The sequence below is a fragment of the Mustela putorius genome, unplaced genomic scaffold (assembly GCF_011764305.1).
Source record: "Mustela putorius furo isolate JIRA1106 unplaced genomic scaffold, ASM1176430v1.1 tig00001451_pilon_pilon_pilon, whole genome shotgun sequence".
Classification (NCBI taxonomy): Eukaryota; Metazoa; Chordata; class Mammalia; order Carnivora; family Mustelidae; genus Mustela; species Mustela putorius.
This window is the reverse complement of record NW_025421748.1, coordinates 1,197,982-1,223,213: the sequence shown is the minus strand read 5'-3', so window position 1 is coordinate 1,223,213 and position 25,232 is coordinate 1,197,982. Positions and strand designations below refer to the sequence as shown.

Genomic DNA, 25,232 nt, shown 5'->3' with positions numbered 1-25,232 from the left:
TAATTGCAAAAAATTTTTTAAAAATTTTATTCATTTGGCAGCTCAAGTACGGGGAGGGGTGGAGGGAGAGGGAGAAGCAGGCTCCCGACTGAGCAGGGGGTCTGAGTTGGGGCTCGATCCCAGGACCCCGAGAGCATGACCTGAGCCGGAGGCAGACGCTTCGCCGACTGAGCCCCCCAGGCGGCCCCCAGGATTTTCATTAGGTTCCTTCTTGGTGTTGTACGTTCTGTGGGTTTGGGCGAACGTAGAATGACGTGTATCCATCGTTATGGTACCTTACGGAGTATCTTCTCCACCTTAAAAGCCCCCTGTGCTCTACCTGTTCTCTCTCTCCCCAGCCCCTGGCAACCTCCAGTGTTCGCCGGCTCCGGCTCCGTAGTTGAGCCTTTTCTAAAATGCCGCAGGCTCTGGAACGTAGCCTTTTCAGATGGGTTTCTTTCACTTAAAGTGTGAATGTAAGGTTTTTCCATGTCTTCTCATATTTGATAGCTCCTTTCTTTTTAGTGGTGAGTAATATTCTTTTGTCTGGATGGACCACAGTTTACTTATCCATTCACCTATTAAAAAACATCTTGGTTGCTTCCAACTTTTGGCAAGTGTGCATAAAGCTACTAAAAACCTCTCCGTGGGATGCCTGGGTGGCCCCGTCGGTTAAGCCACTGCCTTCGGCTCAGGTCATGGTCCCAGGGTCCTGGGTTCGAGTCCCACATCAGGGTCCTTGCTTGGTGGGGAGCCTGCTTCCCCCTCTCTCTCTGCCTGCTTGTGCACGTGTGGGCGCTCTCTCTCCCTCTCTCTCTCTGACAAATAAATAAATAAATAAAATCTAAAAAATACCCAAAACCCTCTTTGTGCAGGTTTTTGTATGAACATAAATTTTCAACAACTTTGGATGAATACCAAGGAAAGCGATTGCTGGGTCATACAGTTAGAGTATCTTTAGGTGCTTTTGTTTTTTTAAAGATTTATTTGTTTATTTAGAGAGAGCACGAGCCTGGGGTCAGAGGGAGACTCTCAGGCAGGCTCCCTGCTGAGTGCTGAGCCTCGGGTCAACACAGGGCTGGATCCCACACGCCGAGACCAGAACCTGAGCCAAAACTAAGAGCCAGAAGCTAGACCCATGGAGCCTCCCAGGGTCCCTGCCCCGAATACACTTTAAGTACTGAGTGTCCTTCCTCAGTGCACTTTATGTTTTAATTTTTGCTTTTGTTTTTCCTTTTCATTTTGATGCTCTTGTGGTTGTAGTGAGGGAAAAGCTCTAACCCCCAGGGTCTACTCTGGGTTGGGAAGGTAGAGCGCGCGACCCCTGTCCTTTCCCGCATCTCCCCAGGTTTTACTCTGAGTTACGGGTAAGAGAAGCATTTTCTGCTGGTAGTGTATTACCTGGGAATGTGGGAATCCATCCTGGAATGCCAGGTAGGTCATGGACTGTCTACCAGGAAAGCCAGAGGGCCCTTCTGGATCCTCCTGATCCTTCTGGATCAAAGTTGCTCAGCATTGTAATGTCAGCAGCTTATTTTCAGTCGTGGAGGGAAGAATGCCTCTGTAGAGAAAGAGTAATATGATGCTAAATGAGTTTTTTTCCTCTCTGGCGAGGGCTAGAAAAAGGCAAATTGGGGATTTGGGTTCTAGGGAGGAAGGACAAGCTTCAGAGTCCCATTTGCCAGAGACCCTGAGGGCCTTTGGGATGAGCAGGCGTGCGTGTGCACGGGATAGGATCCCTCAGCGTGGAGAGGAGCAGTGGGGGGTGCCCGGGGAGGAGGAGACCTTAGGTCCACTTTCCTTTCCTCTGGATCTTGATCCTTGGGTGGGGGTGCACAGAGCCCCCCCTTCACTCCCGGGCGCAGCTGTCCTGTTCCTGGCACAGCGCACGCTCTTCTCTCCGGGGCTGCTAGACGGCGGCGGGGTTTGGGTTCTTGACTGCGTCCGGAAAGCCGCTTTGGCATCAAGTTTGCCGGTTCTCACCAGGACTTCTTTTCCTATAGGTGCCGCATGCCACGATTTATACACAAACATGGTTTGCCTGATTGTTGCAGTCTGGGCCTGGAACAATTTTAATTAATGGGAAAATGGTCCTCAAAACAGTGATTAGACCTCTTCAGGTACAACAAGATAAAAGCCTGATAATTTGGATGGAGTACTCTTCTTAAATGTCTATTCTGTGCCTGGCAGCCAATGGGAGAGCGGGGCCGTCTCCCACCTGATCCGATGAGTAATTAAGAGAGGGCTTTTTCTTCCTACCTCTCCCCTCCCTCCCCTCCCCACTGGAGCTTAACAGGTTGGTGGTATAATTTGGAGACTTTAAGGGGTGTCATGCTAGGGGCTTAGGCAAGGGCCCGGCATCTTCTCTCCAGCTCCCCAGACACTGCCCAGCTGGGTTTGAAAAGCCGGCAAGTGAGGGGAGGAAGGAGGTGGTGGCAGGAGAGAGGTGACGCTTCTCAGCCAAGTTTGAGAGGGGCCTGTGGCCATGAGCGAGCCAGGCAGCCAGAAGAGCAGCGACGGCACTGTGTCTCGCCTCCTCAACGTGGTGGAAAGTGAGCTACAGGCCGGGAGGGAGAAAGGCGACCCTACGGAGAAGCAGCTTCAGGTCGTCCTGGAGGATGCCCCTCTCTGGCAGAGATTCAAGGAAGTCACTAACGAGATGATCGTGACCAAGAATGGCAGGTGAGTTTCTCCGCCGGCCCGCTTGGGCTGGGAGGGCTTGGCGAGGGCGGCGAGCCCCCGACTGCCGGAGAGGCTGCCCGTCTTTGCTCAGAGGCAGCGCGGGCTGATGGCAGAGCTCAGAAGGACAGGCTCGCTCGGCTTTCCCCAGCCAACTCAATCAATTTCCCGAGATCAGCAGAGGTGCAGGGGTGAAGCCAGCTTGCCTGCGTGTTCACCGGACAGACGGCGGGAAGGCAGCGCACGGGGGCCATGCCCCATGGGTTAGGGAGATTAGCCCGAAATTATTGTTATTTTCTGACTCACTGCCTGTCCTGGAGCAGACCTGAGCTCCAGCTCGGTTCAGATAAGGTGAAAGTCAACTTTATTTGGAAGCTGAGTGTTTCCTCTTAAGCACGGCAAACTTGCCAGAAATTCGGGACCAGCTGAAGAAGGGGAACCAAAGGGCAGACGTCATCTCGCTGCCCATCGCTCCCTCGGCTTCCTGGTGTGTGTTCGTGGGACATTGTGTGTGTGTGATGGCGTGAGAGCCGTGGCAAGGACAATACCTGCCCGAGGCCGTGATGCGCTGAGGGAAGACACCTTCTTTTTTCTCGGTGCGGCAGATTAGAGATGAGCAGCAACCGGTCTCTGCCGGCCTTTCTTGGATTCTGTGCGATCCAGCCCTGCTAAGTGGCTGTCGAGGTCACGGTGGGAGCGCTCGCTCTGTAGAGGAAGTGCACATGCTCGGCAAGACAGTCTCTCTGCCCGCAGCTTGGCCAGACGCTCCCGGCGTTGAGCTGCCGCTCACAGACCCTCTGGCTCACAAGGTCAGGAAGTACAGAGGTCGGAAGGCGCGTTTCCGCAGGGCTCCGGCGGTGGCCCTCAGGAGAAATTCTGCTACGAGAGAAAAGTTGAGGCCTGCGGGATTTCTGGCCAGCTTTTGACCTTGTGCAAAATGCTTCCTTTCCCGATGCCTTGGCTTCCTATTTTAAGAAAAAATCCACACCGTAGAAACGAACCATCCCTTGTCTCTCTGGGAGAATTGTGAACTCGAGCACTTTTGCATGGCATTGAAGTGCTCTGCGAGGGGAAGGTGTGCCAGAAATCAGGGCATTTCAATACATTGTGATCACTCCTAGTAGAAAGGATATTAAACCTGCTAGGAATACCAACCAAACGAGCTTGATATTTCTGTTTTCTGACTCTAAATGGGTCCCCTACTTGTTTCATATATCGGATTGGTTACTTTTAATATTTGCAGTTGTAACGATCTCAGTGCCTACTCTTGATCTGCATTTATACATTATTTTGGGTAGAAAGAAATAGAAAATACTTTTAAAAAAAGATTTTATTTATTTGGCAGTGAGAGCGAGAGAGCACAAGCAGGAGGAACAGTAGAGAGAGAGGGGGAAGCAGGCTCCTCCACCAAGCAGGGAGCCCAATGCAGGGCTCGATACCGGGACCCCGAGATCATGACCTGAGCCAAAGGCAGAGGCTTAACCATCTGAGCCACAGAGGTGCCCCCAAATTATGTTTTTTTTTTTTTTTAAAGATTTTATTTATTTATTTGACAGAAAGAAAGATCACAAGTAGGCAGAGAGGCAGGCAGAGAGAGAGGTGGGGAAGCAGGCTCCCCGCCGAGCAGAGAGCCCGATGTGGGGCTCGATCCCAGACCCTGAGATCATGACCTGAGCCGAAGGCAGAGGCTTTAACCCACTGAGCCACCCAGGTGCCCCAAAAATGTTTTTAATATCAAAGAATCAGCCCCACGTTTCTAGTTGGATTTACTTTCCTTCCTTTTACGCTGAATGACGCTGCAGTTGTACAAGTTCTGTCCAGTAGTAGGTGGGAGCGACTGTGGTTCATCCCTTGTGCTTAGTGGATAGTGTTTGTGCCAACGTCCAGCCTCACACTCTCCATTCGGCTGTCCAGGCGCTACCTGTGAGAGTAGAATAAGCACCATCACCAAGTAAAAATACAGTCCGTCTAGTCCAGTGAGGAAGAAATACAGTTTCTGAAGCCATTTAAGATCCAGGTTAATGATAGGACACATTGGGATGTTCTTTCACAATTTAGGAAGAGCTTTCTCTTGCCCGTGTTCACCTACATCATTTTTCCTGCTTATTTAAAATGTAAAATTCTTCCCGTTTAATGTCCTTTGATATTAAATATGGGAAAAATATTCTTTGTAGAAACGTCTCATCCCAGTCAACTCGGTTGCTGCTGTGCGTGGAGGCCCTGCGGCCGTTTCCCCTTCTCCAGTGAACCGAATCTTCTCTTAGGTTCCATTATGGTCCCTGAACCCCTTAGCGGGTTTTGCCAGGAAACAGTTCCCTTTACACTTCAGATAAAAGAAGGGAGATGCTCGTCTAAGAGATGGATGTGTTGATGATGAATGAGGTTAGCCGGAAATTACTCTCAGTCTCTTATTTTCACAGATTTAAATTGTTAGCAACTTCTTCCTGTCCTCGATACAGAAAGCTCTTGTTTCCGGTCCCTCCTCTCTTATGGGTCTATTCTTGTATGTCTCCTTCGTACCCACTGTCCCCACTTGCAGACCCAACCCGTCTCCTCCAGATGCTTCACCCCTGCCCTTCACACCAACTCCTGAGCCTGGGGCACCCGCCCCCACAGCCCTTCTCTGCAGAGAAGCTTAACGCCCGGCTCCGGCCCCTCTCGTTCACATAGCCTGCCGGCCCCCGTGGGCAGACTCTGGATTTCTAGAAGCATCGGGGTGGGGGGGTCATCAGATAGTTCCTGTCCGCTATAAGAGCTTGAGCTCTGGAAAACAAACTGAGGGCTGCTGGAGGGCAGGGGTGGGGGACGGGTAACTGGGTGAGGGCCTTCAGGAGGACATGGGAAGTGAGGAGCCCTGGGGGTTCCACGCAACTGATGAGTCCCGGATTCAGCCTCCGGAACTAGGAATGCACGATATGTGAATTAGCTGATTTTAAATAGAATTAAAAGAAGAGAAAGTTTTGAAATAACATAGCATGGCCTGATGGAAGAGTTCAGTCTGGGTTTCAGAAGGAGACCCTTCGGAGCATGCCAGTGGGAGGCTTGCCTCTGGCAGGTCGAGGTGGGAAAGAGGGTTCTCCTGCGCATCATCCCCAGACGCCGGCACCCGACGACCTTCGTCCCCCTCCCTCTCTCCTGGCTCCCCCCTCCCTCCTTTTCTTTCCCTGCTTTTTCCCTTCCCTCTTTTTAAACGTCAGTTGGTTTTCCACACGTGTGTTTCCGATGCAGCAGCAGCAGTTGTGCCAACCTTCCTTCGCACCCTCAGCAGAGCGTCTGGCGGTGAATCCTCCCTTTCCTTCCGGGCGAACTTGAACTTCGATTGTAGGTTGAAGGAAAGACACTAATTTGAGGCTCTGAGACAAATCTGTGAAATCTCTTGCACCTCTTGTTTTCTTTACTAAAACATCTTCACGTTAGCGGAAGATGCTCTGTTTCCCAGGTATTTCCAAGCAGTTGAATAATTTCGACTCAGTTCTGATCGGATTTGCCTCCAGCAGGTTTTCAGAAGTTGGAAGCATCTCGGATGTAACTGAGACGTCCGTTTGTTATCCAAAAACATGCGCTGGGAATCCTAAGTCGGATTTGCCAGCGATTCAGGGCAGAGAGCTGATGTGGGCACAGAGAGGGGAGAAAACGGAGCTTGTGCATCCGGCAAATACATTTCCGTGCCCTGTAGCCCCAGACACTTCCCCCAGGTTGACGGGCACGATCCCTGAGGGTCCTCTGAGTCTGCGTAACCTGCCTCCGACCCACTGTTTCGGCCTCTTGCAATTCTGGGAGGGGACAAAGGAAGGTGCTTACAGGAGCGAGTGAGTTTTACCTTCAGCCATCTCTGCTCCCCTCACCTGCAAATGCTGCCTCCTTCCCGCAGACCTCACTCCTCATAGCCTCCGTCAGTAGTCCTGGCTCTTGAGATCGCCTGCAAGGAAAGCAGAAGCCAGAGACCGGCCTCCTGGCGCCGTGGCAGGGAGCAGAACCCAGCCACCTGCGGAGTGCTCGTTCCTCCATCCGCGCCTGCTTTCCTGGTCCTTGTGCTAGCTCCCTCTCCTCCCCCCCACCCCCGAATTAGGGGCCGGTGTACATGTTTCTCAGCTCCTCAGAGGCGCTGGGGCTCCTCTGTGGTTAGCCATCCCTTGGAAAGGAAAGAAGAAAAGCTGGCTGGGTTAGAGGTGCAGTTCACCCTGGAGGACAAAGCCAGGCGCGTGCTGCCCGCATGTGAGGGCACGGACTCCCCTGGACAGTGCTCCTGCTCCTTGTGACGTGGGGGTGACGTGGACACGAGGCTCAGGGTCTGGACTAGGCCTAGACTTGGGATGAGCTCCCGTCCTGGTTACCAGACTCATGACAAGGTGATGGACCTTCTTGTTCCTCACTGGGATAATAGAGGTTAAAAAATTCATAGCATCTTAGTTCATTCGTGTGGCGATAAAAGAACAAAAGTATTTTTAAAATAAGTTTTTTTAATTTGAGTAGATAGATATGGTGTTGTCTGATTTTCAAGTGTACAACATAGTGGTTCGATAAGTTCATACATTATGCTGTGCTCACCACAGGTGTAGCTGTGTAACAAAACAGAAATAATCATAAAATTCTTGGTAGACAAGTACTAAAGAGAATAAAGCGATAAACCATTACGTAACTTTTCACAAACTTTTTACCCCCTTTAAGTAGACTCCACACCCAGCATGGAGCCCAGTGCGGGGTTTGCACTCACAACCCTGAGATCAAGGCCTGAGCTGAGATCAAGAGTCAGACACTTAACCGACTGAGCTACCCAGCCGGCTCCATTCTGTAACTTTTCAGATGTGTCCTTCTAAAATCCAGGACTATGGTTTCTTTATCTTTTTTTCTTTACTTTAAAAAAGAGTTTTATTGGGACCATTCATGTGCCGTACAACTCACCCACTGAAAGCGTGTACAATTTGGTGATTTTTGCTATATTCACAGGGTTATACATACATGCTCACAAATAATGTTTTAAGCATTTTCATTATCCACAAAAGAAATCCTGCATCTCTAGCCATCATCCCCCAAGTCCCCCCGTCCTGCTTGGCCCTGGCACCCACTGATCTTTTACAGTCTGTGGATTTGCCGACTGGACAGTTCGTACGAGTGGAATCATGCAATAGGTGGTCCCTTTCCATGAGCGTCATGTCTTCACAGTTCAGCCGTGCTGTACCATTTTTATTGCCAAATCATACTCACTTGTGTACATGGGTCCTGTTTTGTTTGCCCATTCTTCAGTGGATGGGCACGTGGGCTGTGTCCACTTTCTTTGCTCTTACGAATAACACTGTTGTGAACATTTGTGTACAAGATTTTGTGTGTTTCATGTCTCTCGCATGTGTGTGTAGGCATGGAATTGCGGGGTCATATGGCAGCTCTGTCTGTAACCGGCTGAGGAGCTACTGGACTGTTCTCCAGAGTGGTCCTACTGTTCCGCATCCCCACCGCTGTGTTCAGGCTCCTAGTTTCTCTGCAGCCTCGGCAACACTTGTTACTGTCCACTTTTTAATCACAGACGTCCTCGTGAATGGGAAGTGATTCCTCACTGCACTTTCCGGTTTGCATGTCTCTGATGGCTAACGATGTTGAGAATCTTTTCGTGCGGTCGCAGGTTCTTGAGAACATCAGGTGTGGCTCCTGAACATAGCACAACAGGAGAAAAGCCATGACACATTCCCATATTCTGGAATTAAAGGTCATGCTACATTCTTTGTGAGACCTAGCATGACACAGCTAGGAGAGAGAGCACAAATGAAAAGAGAGAGAGCACAGGTTTCCCCCCTCATTTTGCCTTAGTCACCCTAATCTTCTCTTTCCTCGGTAGTCCTCAACGGTCCAGGCTTATCTGGACCCCAGGACCATGTACTTGCTGTTCTTTTCGTGTGCAGTTGCTTTTATAGAAGTCATTTCTGGCATCTGTAGGGTTCATTTCTTCTCCTTACTTGGCCTTAGCTTACTGTCCCCTGGACCTGCTAAGATCCATCTAGAGCAGTTTCTCACTCTTAATTCCCCTCTGTGACATCACCCACTGTTGTTCCTTCATAACAGTCTTGCAATTTAAAATTATCTTCTACATTTATTTATTATTACTTTTTAAAAAATCTTTTTTTTAAAAAAAGATTTTATTTATTTATTTGACAGACAGAGATCACAAGTAGGCAGAGAGGCAGAGACAGAGAGGAAGAGAAGCAGGCTTCCCATCGAGCAAGGAGCTGGACACAGGACTCGATCCCAGGAGCCTGGGATCATGACCAGAGCTAAAGGCAGACGTTTAAGCGACTGAGCCGCTCAGGTGCTCCAAATCATCTCTTCAGTGTTAAGGCAGAATTGTAGGAAAGTTCTTAGCATTTCATGCTCTGAAGATAGCGGCCATGCCACATGCTTGAGGGGCTGTGTCCTTACGCTGCCAGGTCAGTGTATGACGAAGATACGTTATATGAGCTTTCCTTCTTTCCTTCTTTCTTTTTTTTTTTTTTACTTTTACATGTACTGCATATCCTTATCAAGAAAACTTACAGTACTTTTAAACTTCATATGTGAAATTATGATTACACATTTCATTTCTTTGTTTTCTTTGAACCAAACCACACCGGACCAAACAATTTCACCATTTCAGAAAAAGCCATAGACTAGAAATCAGACCGTCTCTCCATGTGCCTCACAGAAACGAGCCAGGCTCCCGTTGGTGAGGGTGACCAGTGTGGCCGGCGGGGTCATGTCTGATGTCTGCTTTGGTGATTCTTGGCAAACGGCATCTGTGCTTTTCAGGGGGCTGCTTCTTTCGATACTTGGCCAATATTATTAAAATAATTTAAAATGTTAAAATATGTTGTGGAAGGGAATAGTTTCGTCAAATACAACGAGAAAAGAATAGATGAACTCCTTCTGTTGAAGAAAGAGCAAAAGAATATGCAAGGGGACGAATTTTGATGCCACAGGTCGCTCCCGGGGGGAGGACCATCATTTTCCTCTACAGGAAAGTCACCATCATGTCGTGAAGGGACCGGAGGGAGGAGGTGAGTCACGCAGCATCAGGCAGGACCTGGACTCGAGATGCAGGTTTCCCGTCGGAGTCTCCTGTAGTTCACGCACTCGCACTGGTCCAGCCTCCTACTTAGATTTTCTCTCCTTGAGCCAAAACTGGGGGAGGAGAGAGACGACTCTGGGGAGCCGAGGGAGGGAGGGAACAAGCCGTCAGCATTCCCATGCACAATCCCGAGGCCAGGGGCTCCTTTTTTTTTTTTTTTAGAAGGTGTTATTGATTTGTTTTTTGAGAGAGAGCAAGAGAAATAAAGAGCCAGGGGGAGGGACAGAGGGAGAAACAAATCCCCCCGCTGAGCAAGGAGCCCAATGCGGGACCCTGGGATCATGACCCAAGCCGAAGGCAGACACCGAACAGAGTGAGCCACCCAGGTGCCCCAAGGCCAGGGTCTCCTTGCAAATGACCGTGAGCTAGCCCCGCCCTCACTCCCTCACATATCTCCTGAGTTTTTTTCTCAAAAGCTAAAGATGCTCTACACCCGCACATCTTACGTGTTAATGTTCCTGTGACTGGCCTGGGGACTTTGGAAAAGCACAGCTTCTGATCGAGCAGGTCTAGCGTGAGGTCTGAGGTTCTGCATTTCAAATGACCTTCCAGCTGGTCAGGGACCAGTGGTGCTGGTTCAGGGGTCGCTTTGGCAGCAAGTGTCTAGACTCGGGACTGTTAGCTTCTCAGTTTGGGGATTCAGATGTTAAGAGGTATTGACAAATAAGCCAGTGTCTCAGGCATTCGGGTGGGGGTATGTCTAGAAACCAGGTCTTTTAAGGATAATTTGGAGCAACTTAGTACATTTGTCAAGGGAAAAACAAATCAGAGGGAATGAGACGCCCAGTGAGGGGCTCTGCAAATGCATGAGACCAAACTTGCTGGTGCTGTTCTAGAGCGCAGCAGAAGGACCAAGGACCAGGTCGGGGCGTCTTGAGCTCGAATTCCCACAAAACCCTCAGTGAAAGGAAGGTTCCACAGTCATACCAGTTCAGTGTGTGCACAGACCCTACCTTTGCAGAGGTTTGTAGAGTGCATTAGTATATTAAAGGCTCTGAGAAGTCATGCAGGGAAGGAATTGGTCTAACCATAACCGTGAAACCACCTGCTCCCTGTTCATGCTATTACTGTCGCTCCACACTGGTGTTCCTTGTGGGGGAAGGGCTGGTTGGTGGCGTTAGTGTGGAGACTGGTGTGCGCCCGGAGGACGTCTTTGAAGAAAGATCTCTGAGAATGTGGCATCTGATGACAGACTTTGGGCTTCAGCCTCCTCTGTCAAATGATGAGATCAGTGGCTTTCGGACGTTAAAACAGACACAATGGTTTGAAGTAAAAACCCCACCATGACATGCACTTGTAAGAAGAGGCCCCTGTTGGAATTGGGGCCGCAGGCCTGGGCATTCTCTGCGCCCCGGGGGCACTGCAGGGCAGGTCTCCCGAGCGTGGAGGGACGGCTGGGTGAGTCCCCCAACATTGACATCCCTCCTGTGACTCAGTTCTGCCTTTCCTTTTAGACGGATGTTCCCTGTCCTCAAGATCAGTGTCACGGGGCTGGACCCCAATGCTATGTACTCCCTCCTGCTGGACTTCGTCCCCACGGACGGTCACCGCTGGAAGTATGTCAACGGGGAGTGGGTGCCCGCGGGCAAGCCGGAGGTCTCCAGCCACAGCTGCGTCTACATCCACCCAGACTCCCCCAACTTCGGAGCCCACTGGATGAAAGCTCCCATCTCCTTCAGCAAAGTCAAGCTCACCAACAGGCTCAACGGAGGCGGGCAGGTACGACCGGGTCACCCGGCCATGCGGCCGCCCCACAGCACCAATCAAGAAATATCAAGGGTGCATTTAGGCAATTAGAGGGGTCCTCACCGGCCTCTTCTCCCACGGAAGCCAATTACTCCCTGGAGCCCAAATGTGATCAGGAATAAACAGGTCTTAATTGGCCGCTCTCAGTTTTTAATGGACTTCCTGATGGTAAGAGCGTGCAGGAGTGCGCGGTTTCCTTAATCATCGGCCCTGCCGCAGCGCTGGCCTGCGTGCTGCCTTTTTACCCAGCCCCGGGAGGAGACGTCTGTGCGGCCCGGCTCTGTTGTTCTCTCCTCTCTTTGGTGTAAGTGGCGTGTTGGCAGTAGACAAAAACCTTAATAAAAAGCTGCTCCTAAATGAAATAATTGCGGCTTCCAGCGGGGCATTATGATAATTGTCAGTAGAATATCCGAGCGGCTTTGGGTTTTCAGAAAAACAAACAGACCTTAAATAAGGAAGGTTTGATTTAAGGTCTCCAGTCAGAGTAAGTAAGAATTCGGGGCTTTTGTCCCTCTTTTCTTTTCTCTGCGAAGACTGCGAATGTACCGTGCAAAGCTGTGATTTCTGTTAGGACGCGGACGGTGGAGGGGGTGGGCGGCCCGTGGCTGGGGGAGAGGCTGGCCGGCCCCCCGCTGTTTGTGTGGGGAGCCGCCGGGTCCCGGGTCCTCGCGCCTCCTCTGACTCGCGGGCTTGGCCTGCGGGACCCCGGAGCTCACGCGTCAGCAGGAGGAGATGCGCAGGAGGAGATGCGCCTCGCCGCCCCGCAGCGTGCGGGAGGTTCCGGGCCTTTCCTGCAGCAGGACGCTGACCCGCGCACAGCTCCTGCCTCCCCGCCTCGCGCCGTGAGTCCTGCAGTCGGGCTCGGGGGTCACCGCGAGCGCATGCCGTGGGGCGGCGGTGGCCGGTGCCCTCTCTGCAGGCGGCGACTTGGGAGACGGCAGGGCTCCTCCCGGAAGACCAGGATGTCCTCCCGACGAAGCCCACGGTCGTTGTTGGGAGAACAGGGAGGGAGAGAAAGCACAGCCGGGCCGGGCGGAGAGCCGGCCTTTAGGACAGCTTTCTGGCCGGCCCTGGTCAGGCGGGCCGGGGGCGCGGTGGGCCTGGGGGGCCGGGCCGGGCGCCGCGTCCGCGGGCCTCCGTCCTCTGCTATCCCGCCCCACAGATCATGCTGAATTCTCTGCACAAGTACGAGCCGCAGGTGCACATTGTGCGGGTCGGGGGCGCGCATCGGATGGTGGCGAACTGCTCCTTCCCCGAGACCCAGTTCATCGCCGTGACGGCCTATCAGAACGAGGAGGTGCGCGGGCGCGGGCGCGGGGCGGGAGGGGCCGGCGGGCACCGCGCGGGGCCGCGGGCGGCTGTGCAGGTCTCCGAGGTCTCGCCGAGACGCGGTTCAACGGCGGGTCGCCCCTTCCACGCGCCCTTGCCTGTCCGGGGGCCGGTGCTTCCCCTGCGGGCCCAGGAAGGTGCGGCCTGCGCGCGCGGAAGCCCCAGACGCCCGGGGGCTCCGTGGTCCGGGCCCCGTGTGCCCTCGGCCGCCCCGCGCGGGGAGCCCCTGCCCTTCGAGGCGAGGAGCCAGCCCCGGCCTCTGCCGCTGGCCGGGGCGCCACGACCGGGCTCACTGGAGAGCGTCCTGGGCCGGCGCGTCCGGACGCAGAAGCGCCGGGGTGGGTCGGATTCTTTCTGACTCAAGTTTAAAAAATTCTTTTTAGAATAATACCTGTTTATTAGAGAAACGCCCGTGTAATAAATAAATAGCACAGACGTACGTTCCGCGAACAAGAAAAAGGAGAGCTGCCCTTTCTCTCCTGCGTCTGGAGCCGGCCCGAGGACACGACACCTGAGAGCTGCGAGTGTGCTTGCGCCCGGTGTTCCCGTCTGTAACAGACGAGAATGGGCTCCCTCGCGTGCACCGGCTCACGTCCTGCATGTTAGTCTGCAGACTTCTCCTTTTTCCCAGGCCTGTCTCTTTTCCTGACGTGCCGCAGAGGACATCCGTGCTTCAGGCCGTCAGCTGCCCACTGCTGGGCATTAGGCCGTGCACAGTCGTCTCATCGGCTGTTGGAGATAACGCTGCAGGGTCGCCCCGGGTCGCCCCCGTGCACTGCCGCTGGCTTGCGTGGGTGAACTCCTAGCAATGGCATTGCTCCAGGGAGAGCGTGGGTTTAGGTACCCCCACACCGCGGGGCAGGGAGCGTACTCCTCTCGGTGCGGCACCGTTCCCAGCAGCTTTGATAACCTGCTGGTGAAGAAAACAAAGCGCACCTCTCATACCAAAATAGACCCAGAAGGTGTCTTGTTGCTCCCTTCATCTGCATTTCTTTTTTGGAGGCTTTTAAAGAATTTGGGCTCCTTCCCAGCCCACCGAGTCTGAATCCCCAGGGCTGGTACTTGCAGTCTAGAGTCTCTAAATTCTCCCCAAAGGATTCTGATGAGCACCTGGGCTTGGAAACTTAGAGAGCCTCCAGGTCAAACTGAGCTGTGGATTGAAGTGGAATCACAGGTGGGCAGAGAAAATGTGATTTCTTTCCTTTATGTAGTCTGGCCTCTTGGCTGAGCCCCTCTAGCAGGCGGGTGGGGACAGAGGTTAAATATTTGATCATTTCAGCAGGTGCTGTCTTCGCAGGCGAAAACATGCTGTGTTCAAGATGGCCCACCCTCTCCTGCTTCTCTCCCTTGGAGGGAGTCTGGGTCTTTGAGGGGGGTGTGTCTTTTGCAACTCTGGAGAGCGCATGTTTGTGTATGTCAGGGGGTGCTGGAGACTGTGTCCTAGCTGCCCGGTGGCCTGTTTCAGCCTTGATTATGCCCCGTGGGAATCAAGTCAAGAAAACCCAAACTTAGAGCCTCTCTCGCTGCCAGCACTCCCTGCTGAGTCGACGCCGATGCACCCTCGAGGGGGGCAGGCCTGTGGGTCAGTGCTGGTCTCACTGTGCACCTTGACCTCTCTAGGTTTAGACCAGGAGAAAGACCGGGACAGGTGCATCAGACCCTATGGCTCGCCTCCCTCTTCTGATTTCTTCCCCGTTCCCGGGTCGGAAAGAGTGGTGCTTTTATTTAACTTTTCTTCTTTCTACCAGGCCCTTGCTGAAATAAACATTCTTTCCAATGCTCTTTTATTGAGCAAAGATTTGTTGACTAGGACTGCCTGCTGGGAACACCGCGGTGGGCATCACAGGTGTGGGTGCTGTCCTCAAGTCCGTATAGCCCACGGGGAGAGGCCGTTAGCTAATAGACGTTGTATATGGTGGCCGCTGGCTCTGAAGAGGGAAGCCGGCAAAGGCCATGGGACGGAGCGCCAGCGGCGGGGAGCAATACAGTGTGTTTCTGTAACCCGGATCACCGAGGAAGTGATCACTGAGACTCAGGGAGTGCGGCTGGACCGTGCTCTCCGGGAGACACGGACTCAAACCTGCGTGACTGACCGTGTTCCTGGTGACTTCTTAGAAGAGTAGCTGATGGGAGGGGCATGATCAATATATTAAAAAAAAAAAAAGATGAATAAACAAAGAAGGAATGCTAGGGTTAGCACTTCAGGCTTTGCACATTTCTAATGCTTTGCCCTTTTTTTGCTCATATCCTGCTGTGTTTCCCATTTTCACCACGGGCTACAGCACAGTGCTGTCAGAGGCCGTGCATGAGTAATTTCGTGCAGAACTGAGCAAAGACACGTGGAGAGGGAGAGCAAGAGGGGTTATTGCGATGTTACAGAAATTCCCAGGTGAAGGTAAAGGTTCCGTTTGTTCATGTATGTTCCACTTTCACTAACGCTTCTTGTCTTTGTAAATGGAAGATAACAGCTCTCAAAATCAAGTACAACCCTTTTGCCAAAGCCTTCTTGGATGCCAAGGAAAGGTGAGTAGAGAAATTTCAGTAAAATCGTATGAGCTGACGTCTGCAAATGTGAGATTTATGCTCGTCTTGGAAGGAACTTGCATTACCTTTGATAGAAATAGGTTTGTGACATTTAATTTCATATTCAACAAACTCCTAACCATCTGTGCCTGGGAGCAGGGCTCCAGGGGAACCTCTAACTGGCAATGTTTGCTCAGCTCTCTTTTATTACTGATTCTTGAAAGTAACATAGGCAGATGTAAAAAAAAAAAAAAAGTGATTTTGAGTGTTGTTTTTTTTAAGATTTTATTTATTTATTTGACAGAGATCACAAGTAGGCAGAGAGGCAGGCAGAGAGAGAGAGGGAAGCAGGGTCCCTGCTGAGCAGAGAGCCCGATGTGGGGCTCGATCCCAGGACCCTAAGACCATGACCTGAGCCGAAGGCAGAGGCTTAACCCACTGAGCCACCCAGGTGCCCTGTGATTTTGAGTTTTAATGATCACTCTGCCCTTCCTCCAATTCTCTCTGAGTGGTACAGTTGCAATTATTATTATTTTTTTTAACTCCATGTAGCCCAGGAGAGGTGAGTGATTCATATAAGTAGGTCATAAAGGTGAGAGCTCCTATCTTTCAGGTCTGAGGGAAGACCATTCAGAGACTGCTAGGGATCTCTTCTGGGCCTTTTGGCTAAGATCAGTGTAGTTTCTGCTCTTGCCAGTTCCGAGGCTTCTGGGATGGTGAATGGTGACGCCACCACTTAGGCTAGTGACTCCCCAGCTCCGTGTTTTCCTTTTCCATTCTAGAAAAAAAATAAAACAACAATATTACCTAATTGACTTCTATTGATGGACTTTGTCCTGTTAGTATTTAACTTAATTTCAGATATCTAAAGCCCAAGGGAGATCGCAGGTGTGAGATGAACAGGAAAAGCAGGTCGTCCTGACTTGGAGTCCTGGCTCTGCTGTTCCCTGGGGGTTGGTCATGCTACCTCTCTGAGACCCGCTTTTCCATCTGCTGAGTGGGTCTAGCAGTATTTTCCTGGCAGAGTTATTGGTGGGTCTAGCCTATCCCAGATTCGCGCATGCCCCGAAGTCCTGCGCAAACCCCAGCTGCTGTCAGCGCCGGAGTTCCGTCAGGCAGAAGCAGTGACCACAAGCGAGAGAGACCCAACTAAGTGGGACAGCGGGAAACAGGGCAAATCAGCATGACCACGGGTCGTGTTCTGAGGGGGATCACACACTAGATAAAGCACCCTGGGTGAAGGGGGGAGACGTCTGAGACCAAAGGTGTCTGGTTTCCTTATTTCAAGAAAGGGATTGCTTTCCAAAGGGAGCGTGGGGTAGATGTCCCGCTGGACTTGTGTTCCGCCGGACAGCCCGGGCGCACTTCCCTGTGTTCCAGGAGTCACCTCAGAGACGCTCCTGAAGCTGTGTCCGAGAGCCAGCGCGTGGCCTACTCTCACCGTGAGTCGGGTGAACGCCGGGTGGGGGGTTCCCTGGGGACCCTGGGAGCCATCCCCCACCACACGCAGACCCTCCCTGTGGCAGAGGCTTGGGGACTGTTCCACAGCTTCTCTCAAGACTCAACAGGTTGCTTCTTCCACTCAAGTCCAGTGTGTGCCCTTCTAGGATTCCCAGAGAGAACCAGTGTTCCTGAGGGGCTGGACCGAAGCTGGGACGGGAGATAGCGTTCTCAGACTGGACTTTTCATGTCCCAGAGGCTATGGACTGTCCCAAGTGCACTCTGGGAGTCTCTCCTGCCTCTCCACCTCCACTCTTGGTGGTCTGGCCTGGGTTGGCCCTGTTTTAGTGTTTGCCCATTTTTGAGTTGGTTCCCACCACAATGCTTCAGGCAGGCTCCAGCCTTGCCCGTGGGGAGGACTCTGGGTGGCTGACTGGACGCCCACGGGGTGGGGTGAGTGATACACGGCTGGGGACCCTACAGACACTGGGGGTCCCTCACCAGGCACCGGCCTCCCCATGTCAGGATGGCGGGGGAGACCCCCTGAGGGAGGAAGGCCCTGGAGCTGCAGCGGAGGCCCAGGCCAGTGAGGTCAGGGTGGAAGGTTAACCCTGGCATCGGAGAAACTTGAATGAGAATCGTAGTGGTTCACTCGCTCGGGCACTCTGCTGTCGCCCTGCTCTGGGGTTCTGGGGTTCTCTCCTGGCTCCTTCCCGTAAGCCTTGGCGCGTGTTCCACTGCAGAGTGGAAAGGGAACAGCTCCCAGAAAAGCACTTAAAAAAAAAAAGGAAGAAAGAAAGAAAAGCCCTTTTTAAAGCGAGCTGGAAAAACGAACCTTTTGTACCGGCCCCGTGTGCTGAGCCCCACACTAAGCTCTCGTGTTGTCATCTTCTCAGCGAATGTCTCCAGAGTCAAGGGCACAGGAGCCTGGCTCTGGGAGACCCCATGCCTGGCTTTGCCCACTGGACACCTGCGTCAAGAACATTTTCTTTCTTTCTTTCCAGTTCGGGTGCCTTTTCTTTGTTTCTTGTCCTTTTCATTCAAAAACAAATTTCTGTGAACTGTTGTATAACCTTCCAGAATGTTCTGCAAGATTCTTAGTGCTAGCCAGTTCCCCACGTTTTGCTTCCAGAAGCCTCTGGTGGGGGGTGGTGAGGGGAGCCATCGTGGCTCTGGCTGGGGGTGAGCTGCAGACACCTTCCCCCTGGGCAGAGAGAGACCCTTGTTCCCGTGAAGCTCACTAAGGGTGCCCTGGTGGCTGGGGATGACACAGACATCTGACATCCCCGTCTCAGACTGACTTTTGATTTAACTCAAGTGAGTCAGAAGCAACCTGACTTCTGCATTCTTGTGACTCACTCACTCGAAGGGCCTTTTGCACAGCTCTGTGCCAGCCTTCCCCGCGCGGCTTTCCGAGCCTTGAGAGCACTGCGGGCCTTGTCCTAAGCAGCCAGCCACGCCGCTGCGTGGAAGGGGGGGGACAGTGAGCGGGGCGGCCTCCGTCTCCCTGGGGCAGACCTTTAGGGTCGCTCACACAGAGGCGCAGTGTGTGAGGGGCCTGGAGACCTGACCTCTGGTGTGCAAGTTCAGGGTCGGTCCGAGCCTTCCTTTCGTCTCTTCCAGTGGGAGGCTGGATCTTTTCCAACCCGGAGGGAGTGTGCGCAGCAGGACACGCCGGTCACCAGTATGCGGCCCCTTTGCCTCTGCCTGCGCCCCACGCGCACCACGGTGGTCGTGCGCTCTACCCTGGCCTCCGGGGGCACCGGCAGGCTCCCTACCCTGCGGCTCACACGCACAGAAACCATTCTCCCTCAGGTGCGTGGTTTTGCTAATGAAGCCCCTGGGGGTGGGGCTGGTTTGGGAAACAGTAAACAGCCCGTAGTAACAAGAAGTATCGAAGGTGGCATCGCTTTCATCTAACATGGATTGTGTATTGTTATTTTAACGTCTTGTTTTACTCACTAGCAGTGGAGCATATAATCATGACGTCTTCCGTGTTTTATGATTTTTTCATAAGACCATGTCCTGGTCCCTGATACGTGTGATGGGCCTCCTCCCAGGCCGCCGGTGGACTCAGCAGCTCAAGCTGCGTCTCCAAAAGCCAAGCCGGGGGGCGCCCAGGGTCCTCAGCTCACCGCCTCCCCGTGGCTCCTTTCCGCACTCGTAGGCCGCGGCTCTGCCCAGGGCGGAGCGGGCCCAGTCCCGGAGGGCCCGTAGGAAGCCGGGCGACTGCAGCCAGACTTCCGCGTGGTTCGGCTGGGGGCGCACAGGGCCGGCCTCGGGCACATCCGCAGCTTCTCTGCTTATTTGCGGAGCCGCCGCTGGCCTTGGTGCGCTTTCTTCCTCCCTGACCCCACCGAGCCGGCCTTGGTCTTGCAGAAGCCCAGACCCTTGCCTGCTTGTTAGATGTGTGGGGAGGCAGGAAGGGGGAAGGGAAGCCAGGGCTGAGTTCTCGCTCAGTGATGGGCGCCCCAGAGATTTCCTGAGGGCTGGCTGTGTGCTGGGTTCTGTCCGTGCGCGGAGTAGACAAACCCCCAGCCTGACAGAGACTCTGGTCCCCTGTGGGGAGAGCGACGCTAGACAGCAGAGAGAGGGAGACGCGCGGCAGGGGACGTGGAGGAGAAGCGTTAAGGTTCCATCCTTCGGGACGCCCGAGCTGTCTGCAGAGGCCCTCCCCGTCGCCTGCCACCTGTGTCCCTTCGCTGCTGCTCCCAGCAACCTTGCAAGCCTCTGCCGGGAAGATGGAACATGGAGCTTCGTGACATCAGAAAGTGGGCGGTGTTCTCACCGGGTCCCTCCTCGGTCAGCACAGAAAACACAGCTTCTGAGCACCCGCTGGGCGCCAGGCCCTCTTGTAGCTGGCAGGGGGGATGGGACGGGGGGGGGCAGGCTCTTGCATGAGGAAGCTCGGGACACGTCAATGCCAGAGCGGGGCACGCCGTCGCAGGGGCTCTTCCGTGGCGCTCGGACCCGTGGCAGCAGCACAGCTTGTTACAAGTGTAGGCTCTCGGGCTCTCCTTCACTTTAACCAGGGCCCGGGGGGGGGGGGGACGCGCGGGCACAGTGAAGTTGGAGGAAGTCTGTGACACTCACCGGCCGCGGGGCTGGGGGAGAAAGAGCCGCGGAGCCGCCCACAGGGGCTCCGGCCGGAGCTGGGATTTGCGGGATGTGCAGAAGGGGAAAGCGGTGGCAGTGGGCGGGAGTGAGGTGGCCAGCAGGGGACCCCGGAGAGGCCCAGGGCACTCCAGGGAAGAGTGGTGCGGGCAGGGGCACAGCGGGGAGAGGCCCAGGGTGGCTGGGGGGCAGGTCTGGGATGGAGGTGGCAGGGGTGGGGGGGTGGGGGGGCGCGGGGCTGAGGCTGAAGCGGTTCCAAGGGCCCCGTCCTGAGAGGCGTGCCTGGGCCAGCCTGGCGTAGGCACCAGAAACTTCCTCCTCGCCCCCCTCTTCCCCCTCGTGTCTGCACGTTCACGCAGGCGGAGGCTCGCAGACTCCGTGCTTGCGGGGTTTCACGTTACTTGGGGTTGCTCAGAAGAGGAAGGGGCCGGTCCTCAGAAATGCCGTCTGGGGCTCCGGCGGGCCCTCCGGCCTGTGTTGAGGGGACGCTGACGTGCCCGTTCTTCCACGGGACAGCGCGGGGTGGTGCGCGTCCGGCGGGTCTGGTCACCCACGGCGGACCGACCCTCCCCTCCGGGCCTCCTCTATACTGTGGGGAGGTCAGGTCGCTGCGGTGACAATTAAAACGTGAGCGCCGTGTGGCCTACGGTGGACACTCGGTGTGTCTGGGAGACCGCGTCTCGTTTCCCTCCGCAAGGACCCACAGACTCCCGGCATCAGCAGCACAGACCACGGTGTGTCACCGTGAGACGGGTCCTCGGCCACCGTCTTTGTTCTCTGCGCTCTGTCAACTCAACTGTTGTCCTTTCCCCAAAGTGAACTTGATGGAGAGCTCGAGCAGCAACCTGCAGGTGTTCTCCGCAGCGGACAGCTGGACCTCTTTGTCCTCCGCGCCGCACACCAGCATCCTGCCCGTCCCGCACACTAGCGGCCCGCTCAACCCAGGGCCTAGGTAAGACCAGCACCGGCAGCTTTGCTCCTCGGTGGTCTCGGGGGTGATGCAGGTGCTGGAGACTCATGTCCCCGCTCTTCCGACGGTGGCTTCGCTGCAGACTCGTTGTCCTGACTCTTAAGCCACTACAAGCGCAGGGAGCAAGACGATGGACTTTCCTCTCCCAGAGACGAGGGAGGGGAAAGCACTTGCTCCGCTGCATGCTTCGGTGTTCTGTTTTGAAAAGGGAAAAGACTTGATGGCCTGGAGTTGTTTGTCCTGAACCAGCCAGAGATGGTGTGAGCCGTGGTGGCGGCAGATAGACACCGACCGTGGGAGGTGGCTGGAGGAAGTGTCAGTAGATACTGAGAATCAAGATGCTGGGTTGTCCGTGTTGTCATAAACCACCCGTCCTACCCGGGGACAGGCTGTGGGAGTCTGGCCCACAGCCCAGGTGACAGAGCCGCGGCGTGGCCTGCACACCAGAGACCTGCGTTTTGTTCGGACTTCTGGAGATGAGGGGAGAGAGGACGGACAGGGACCTTGGCGTTTGGTGGACGTGGGCTTTAGTCCTGCTTCTGTCCCTTACTGATGTCGCGTCTTCGGGCAGTTTTCTTGGCCTCACTGAGCTCCAGCATTCTGGTCGCTAAAGCGGAAACTATAGGGGCTGCCCTGGGTCGTGATGAGCCCAGGAGGAGAAAAGGCACTAAAATGCTTCGTGAGCGGTAATGCGCTGCAGAAGCGCCAGCTGTACTTCCCGCGTAGGTGCGCCGATGGTGAGAAGGTCCAGACAGGGATCCCACACTGAACGGTGGGTCTCGGAAGATTCCGAGGATGGCTGTGGTTTGCCGGTCTAGAAAACGTGAGGAGATGGTAGCGTTTGGGTGTACAGCACGGCTGCTCACGCCGGAGGAGAGTTAGAATCACCTGGGATGTCGTTAAAATGCAGGATCTGGAGACAGGTCTGGGTTGGAGCCTGCGATTCTGCCCTGTGACAGGCTGTGGGTGTTGTACGCTTGGCCTTGGTGGTCTTGATGCTGATGCTGCCTTGGTGCTCGGGGTCTAGCTGTGCTGTCCCACACAGCTGCCGGCGGCTGCGGGCGGCCGCTGAGCCCTGGAGACGGAGCGGGTCCCGCGGGGTGTGTGTGCCGGAAACACACACACACTGGCTTGAAGATGGAGCAGAACACAGAGCATAAAAAGCTCAACTCTTTTTTTTTCTCTTTTTACCTCAAAACCATGTTGAAATGACAATATTTAAATATTCCTGGTTCCATAAAATATAGCGAGAAGCGTCGTCCTCCTGAAATGCGTAGCTGCTAGACAGCGGAGCCTTGCAGTTGTGGTCACGTCTTGTATCTACTGGACAGCGCCCGAGTGGGTCATCTGAGGAAAGAGCGTGGATTTGGGTTGTGGTAGGAGGGCAGACAGGGAGCCCCTGAAGACGTTAAGTAGCCCCGTGGCGAGTTCTGTCCTCCGTCCCTCACGGAAGTCATTTACAGTATCCAAGACGTCCGCGAGGCTGGCGCTGGACCCTGTTTTACCACTGGAGGAACTACAGCTCGGAGGCATTAAAAGCGGCCCGAAGGTCGCGCACCGCGTGTGTAACGAGCGCGGGGCTCCCACCGGGCGGGAGGCATCAGGCAGGGCCCCCCCTGAGCGACGTTGTGGAAACGTCTCTTCTGGAGATCAGGCCTCAAATCCCAGCCAGCCGAGCTGGCCAGCACCCAGAGAGACAGACACCCCCAGAGCCTGGCCTCCTGTGGGTTTCCTCTGGCCCCGTGAGGTCTGTCGTCTCTGGGCTGGGGCGCAGAGCACAGGGGCATTTCTCCCTCTTGTTCCCTCAGTAGCGTGTTTAACCGACGACCGGCTCCGTACAGATTTTGCTAGAGAACAGCAAACGTGCCCGGGACGGTCGGCGTGTCCCGAGCTCTTCTCAGGCCGGGCGTAGCAGAAGAGGCAGGACTCTAAACGTCCGGACTAGGGACGCCGGAAGGCCGCGGGCGTGGGCGTTTACCCCACCTGCTGCAGCAGCGGGCGTGTTCGTCTGTGTTCGCGAGCAAAAATTATGATCCACTGGAAAGCTTTAAAAAGCCCTGATGCCCGGGCCACAAGCCAGATGGTCGCGTCAGGGTGTGCGGCGGCAGGCCCCAGCACCGGTGTTATTTCAGAACTTGCCTCGTGATTCCCCGGCACAGCCAGGTTTGTGACCAGGGCTTGCAAATGGGAGCGGTCCGAGGCGGTGGTCTAGCTCCCAGCCTTTCTGCCGGGAGCAGAGCCGTTGGGTGCAGCCGAGAGTCCGTTACAAGCGCCGCCCTTCCTGGGTGCCGTGGGCCGGGCATCGCCCGCTCCCTCTTCCTCCAGTGCACGCCGGCCTCTGCACCCTGTGTGTGAGTGCGACCCGGAGTCTTGAAGGTGAGGCCGCGGAGGCCGTGAGCCGTAGGGCGGGGCGGCCGACCCGGGTCTTCTGACGCCTGTGTGTCCCGGCCGCTACACCCGTCAGCCCTCTTGCCAGTCTGAGGTCCCCCTCGCAGGCCTGGCCTTCCATATCCGCCCCCGTTTGGCTCTCCAGCCGTCCACGCAGGCTGCAGGGCGGGGCTCCGGAGTGAAACGCTGTGTTCAAAATCAAACGTGCCGGTGGCAGGGCGGAGGAAGTTCAGGTCAGGGTACCTAATCCCATGCTCCTTCCGCAGCGGGTCACCGCTGGCCTCCGCTGCTCCACAGAAACAGGGCTGTGCTGTGTCAGAGCCAGAAAGCCGTGGGGGAGGCGCCGTCTTCCTAGGCCTGGGCCTCCTGGTGCAGTGCGCGTGCTGGGCAGCTGGCTGGGCCTGCGGACAGCATCCTCAGCGTTCTGTGTCTCTGCAGCCCCTACCCGTGCCTGTGGACCATCAGCAACGGCGGCGGAGGTCCTGCCGGGCCTGGCCCAGACGTGCACGCCAGCTCCCCGGGGACCTTTCTTCTGGGGAGCCCAGCTGTGACTTCACCCCTCTCCGCCCAGGCACCCAGTTCAGCGGGTGCCGAGGTTCTGGGGGAGCCCTCGCTGACCAGCATCGCCGTGTCCACCTGGACAGCGGTGGCCTCACATCCCTTCTCGGGCTGGGGTGGCCCGGGGAGTGGGGGGCGCCATTCTCCCTCCTCGCTGGATGGGTAAGCCGGATCCTGGGGAGGGGTCAGCGGAGAGCCCTGTCTGTACAGAGCGTTTAGAAGCCCCACCTCTGCGTCTAGTGAGTTAGACAGCCGGGTCTCCCCACCCAGTGAGCGCAGGGTGGAGGGGTTCCGGGAAGTGGTTTAGTTTGGAGATGCTCTCTGGTTTCTTGTCCCACACCCGTTTTCTCGGCAGCCCGTCGGTGACATGCTTAGGTAACTGGGGTTCACAGGGCACCTTCCTTGGCTCTGCTGCTTACTTTCAGATGATTCTAGAAGGCCTCACCTCCTGCTTGCTGTTCCGTGGAGGTGGTGCGAAGCTCTTCAGCGAGCTCCGCGTCTACCTGCACTGCGCCTTCCTGGCCTTGGGCAGCCCTGGGAAGTCTCTGCAGCCCCGGGGTTTCTGCTTGGACACCAGGAAAGAGTGCAAGCCCCGGAGTGACGTTCCGGAGAAGAGAGGCCATCACGTGTTACAGCAATGCGCCTGGAGTTTAGAAAGCGAGGTCATGTCCTTCCCTTGCTCAGAAACCTTCCGTGGCTCACCATGGCCCACAGAACGAAGTCCTACCCGACTCGGAGGACACCCCCACTTCCTGGCCTCAGCCCCTGCTCCCAGCTTCAGTTCCCTCCGTCATCCCGGGAGAGGCCGACATGTCAGGGGACCCTCCCATCCCCCTGCCTTCCCTGTGCCTGAGACGTCCTTCTCTGGTCAGCCCCATCCGTGTGAATCCTGCCCATCCCCGGGGACTGGCCGGAGGGCCCGGCCAAACACCCAGGGTGCCTCGGCACACGTGACTTTGCCCGGCTGCCTGCCTTCCCACGGGTCCTGCCTCTTTCTGGAGCTCGCCCCCCGCCCCCGTGTTTTTGTTTGCCTGTGAGCGTGTCTGTCCCCCACTAGACTGTGAGCCCTTGAGGGCGAGGGCTAGCCTTCTGTCTTTGTACCCCGCAGCACCTGGAACTGTGCCTTGTCCCTAGTAGGTGCCCAATAAACGGAGTGCAGTTGGTGTGCCGTGCCTGTGTGCTAGAATGACAGCTGTGGGGCCCGTGGGGAGGCAGAGCTCGGAGATGCGTGTCAGGCACACGCTAGTAGGTCAGTGTGGGGAGCCCAGAACATGCTGGGTGGTCCCCCAAACCTCCTGTCTGAGCCACAGCCCGTCCCAGCAATGGATGCTGTGGAGACAGTGTGGGCTCGAGCCGTTCCTTCCAAATACCGCTCCATGGATCCCCTGTGCCACGTGACCAAGAGCACCTGTT

General features: G+C 55.2%; 1 protein-coding gene across 1 annotated transcript; it reads left to right on the top strand.

The window, feature by feature from the left end:
* The first annotated feature begins 1,990 nt into the window (after positions 1–1,990).
* Positions 1,991–24,965, top strand: TBX19 (T-box transcription factor 19). The gene is made up of 7 exons (XM_045087765.1): positions 1,991–2,661; positions 11,206–11,470; positions 12,660–12,794; positions 15,288–15,349; positions 16,730–16,791; positions 20,720–20,855; positions 23,700–24,965. Exons 1-7 carry the CDS (start codon positions 2,465–2,467, stop codon positions 23,983–23,985), a joined length of 1,143 nt encoding a protein of 380 aa, XP_044943700.1. The 5' UTR covers positions 1,991–2,464; the 3' UTR covers positions 23,986–24,965.
* Positions 24,966–25,232: the final 267 nt, after the last annotated feature.

Bases quoted from the DNA above. Each gene is read 5' to 3' on its own strand.
- TBX19 (XM_045087765.1), top strand. From the start codon at position 2,465: ATGAGCGAGCCAGGCAGCCAGAAGAGCAGCGACGGCACTGTGTCTCGC. The intron at 2,662-11,205 runs GTGAGTTTCTCC...CTTTCCTTTTAG, and splicing joins ATCGTGACCAAGAATGGCAG to ACGGATGTTCCCTGTCCTCA. The intron at 16,792-20,719 runs GTGAGTCGGGTG...CTTTCCCCAAAG, and splicing joins GCGCGTGGCCTACTCTCACC to TGAACTTGATGGAGAGCTCG.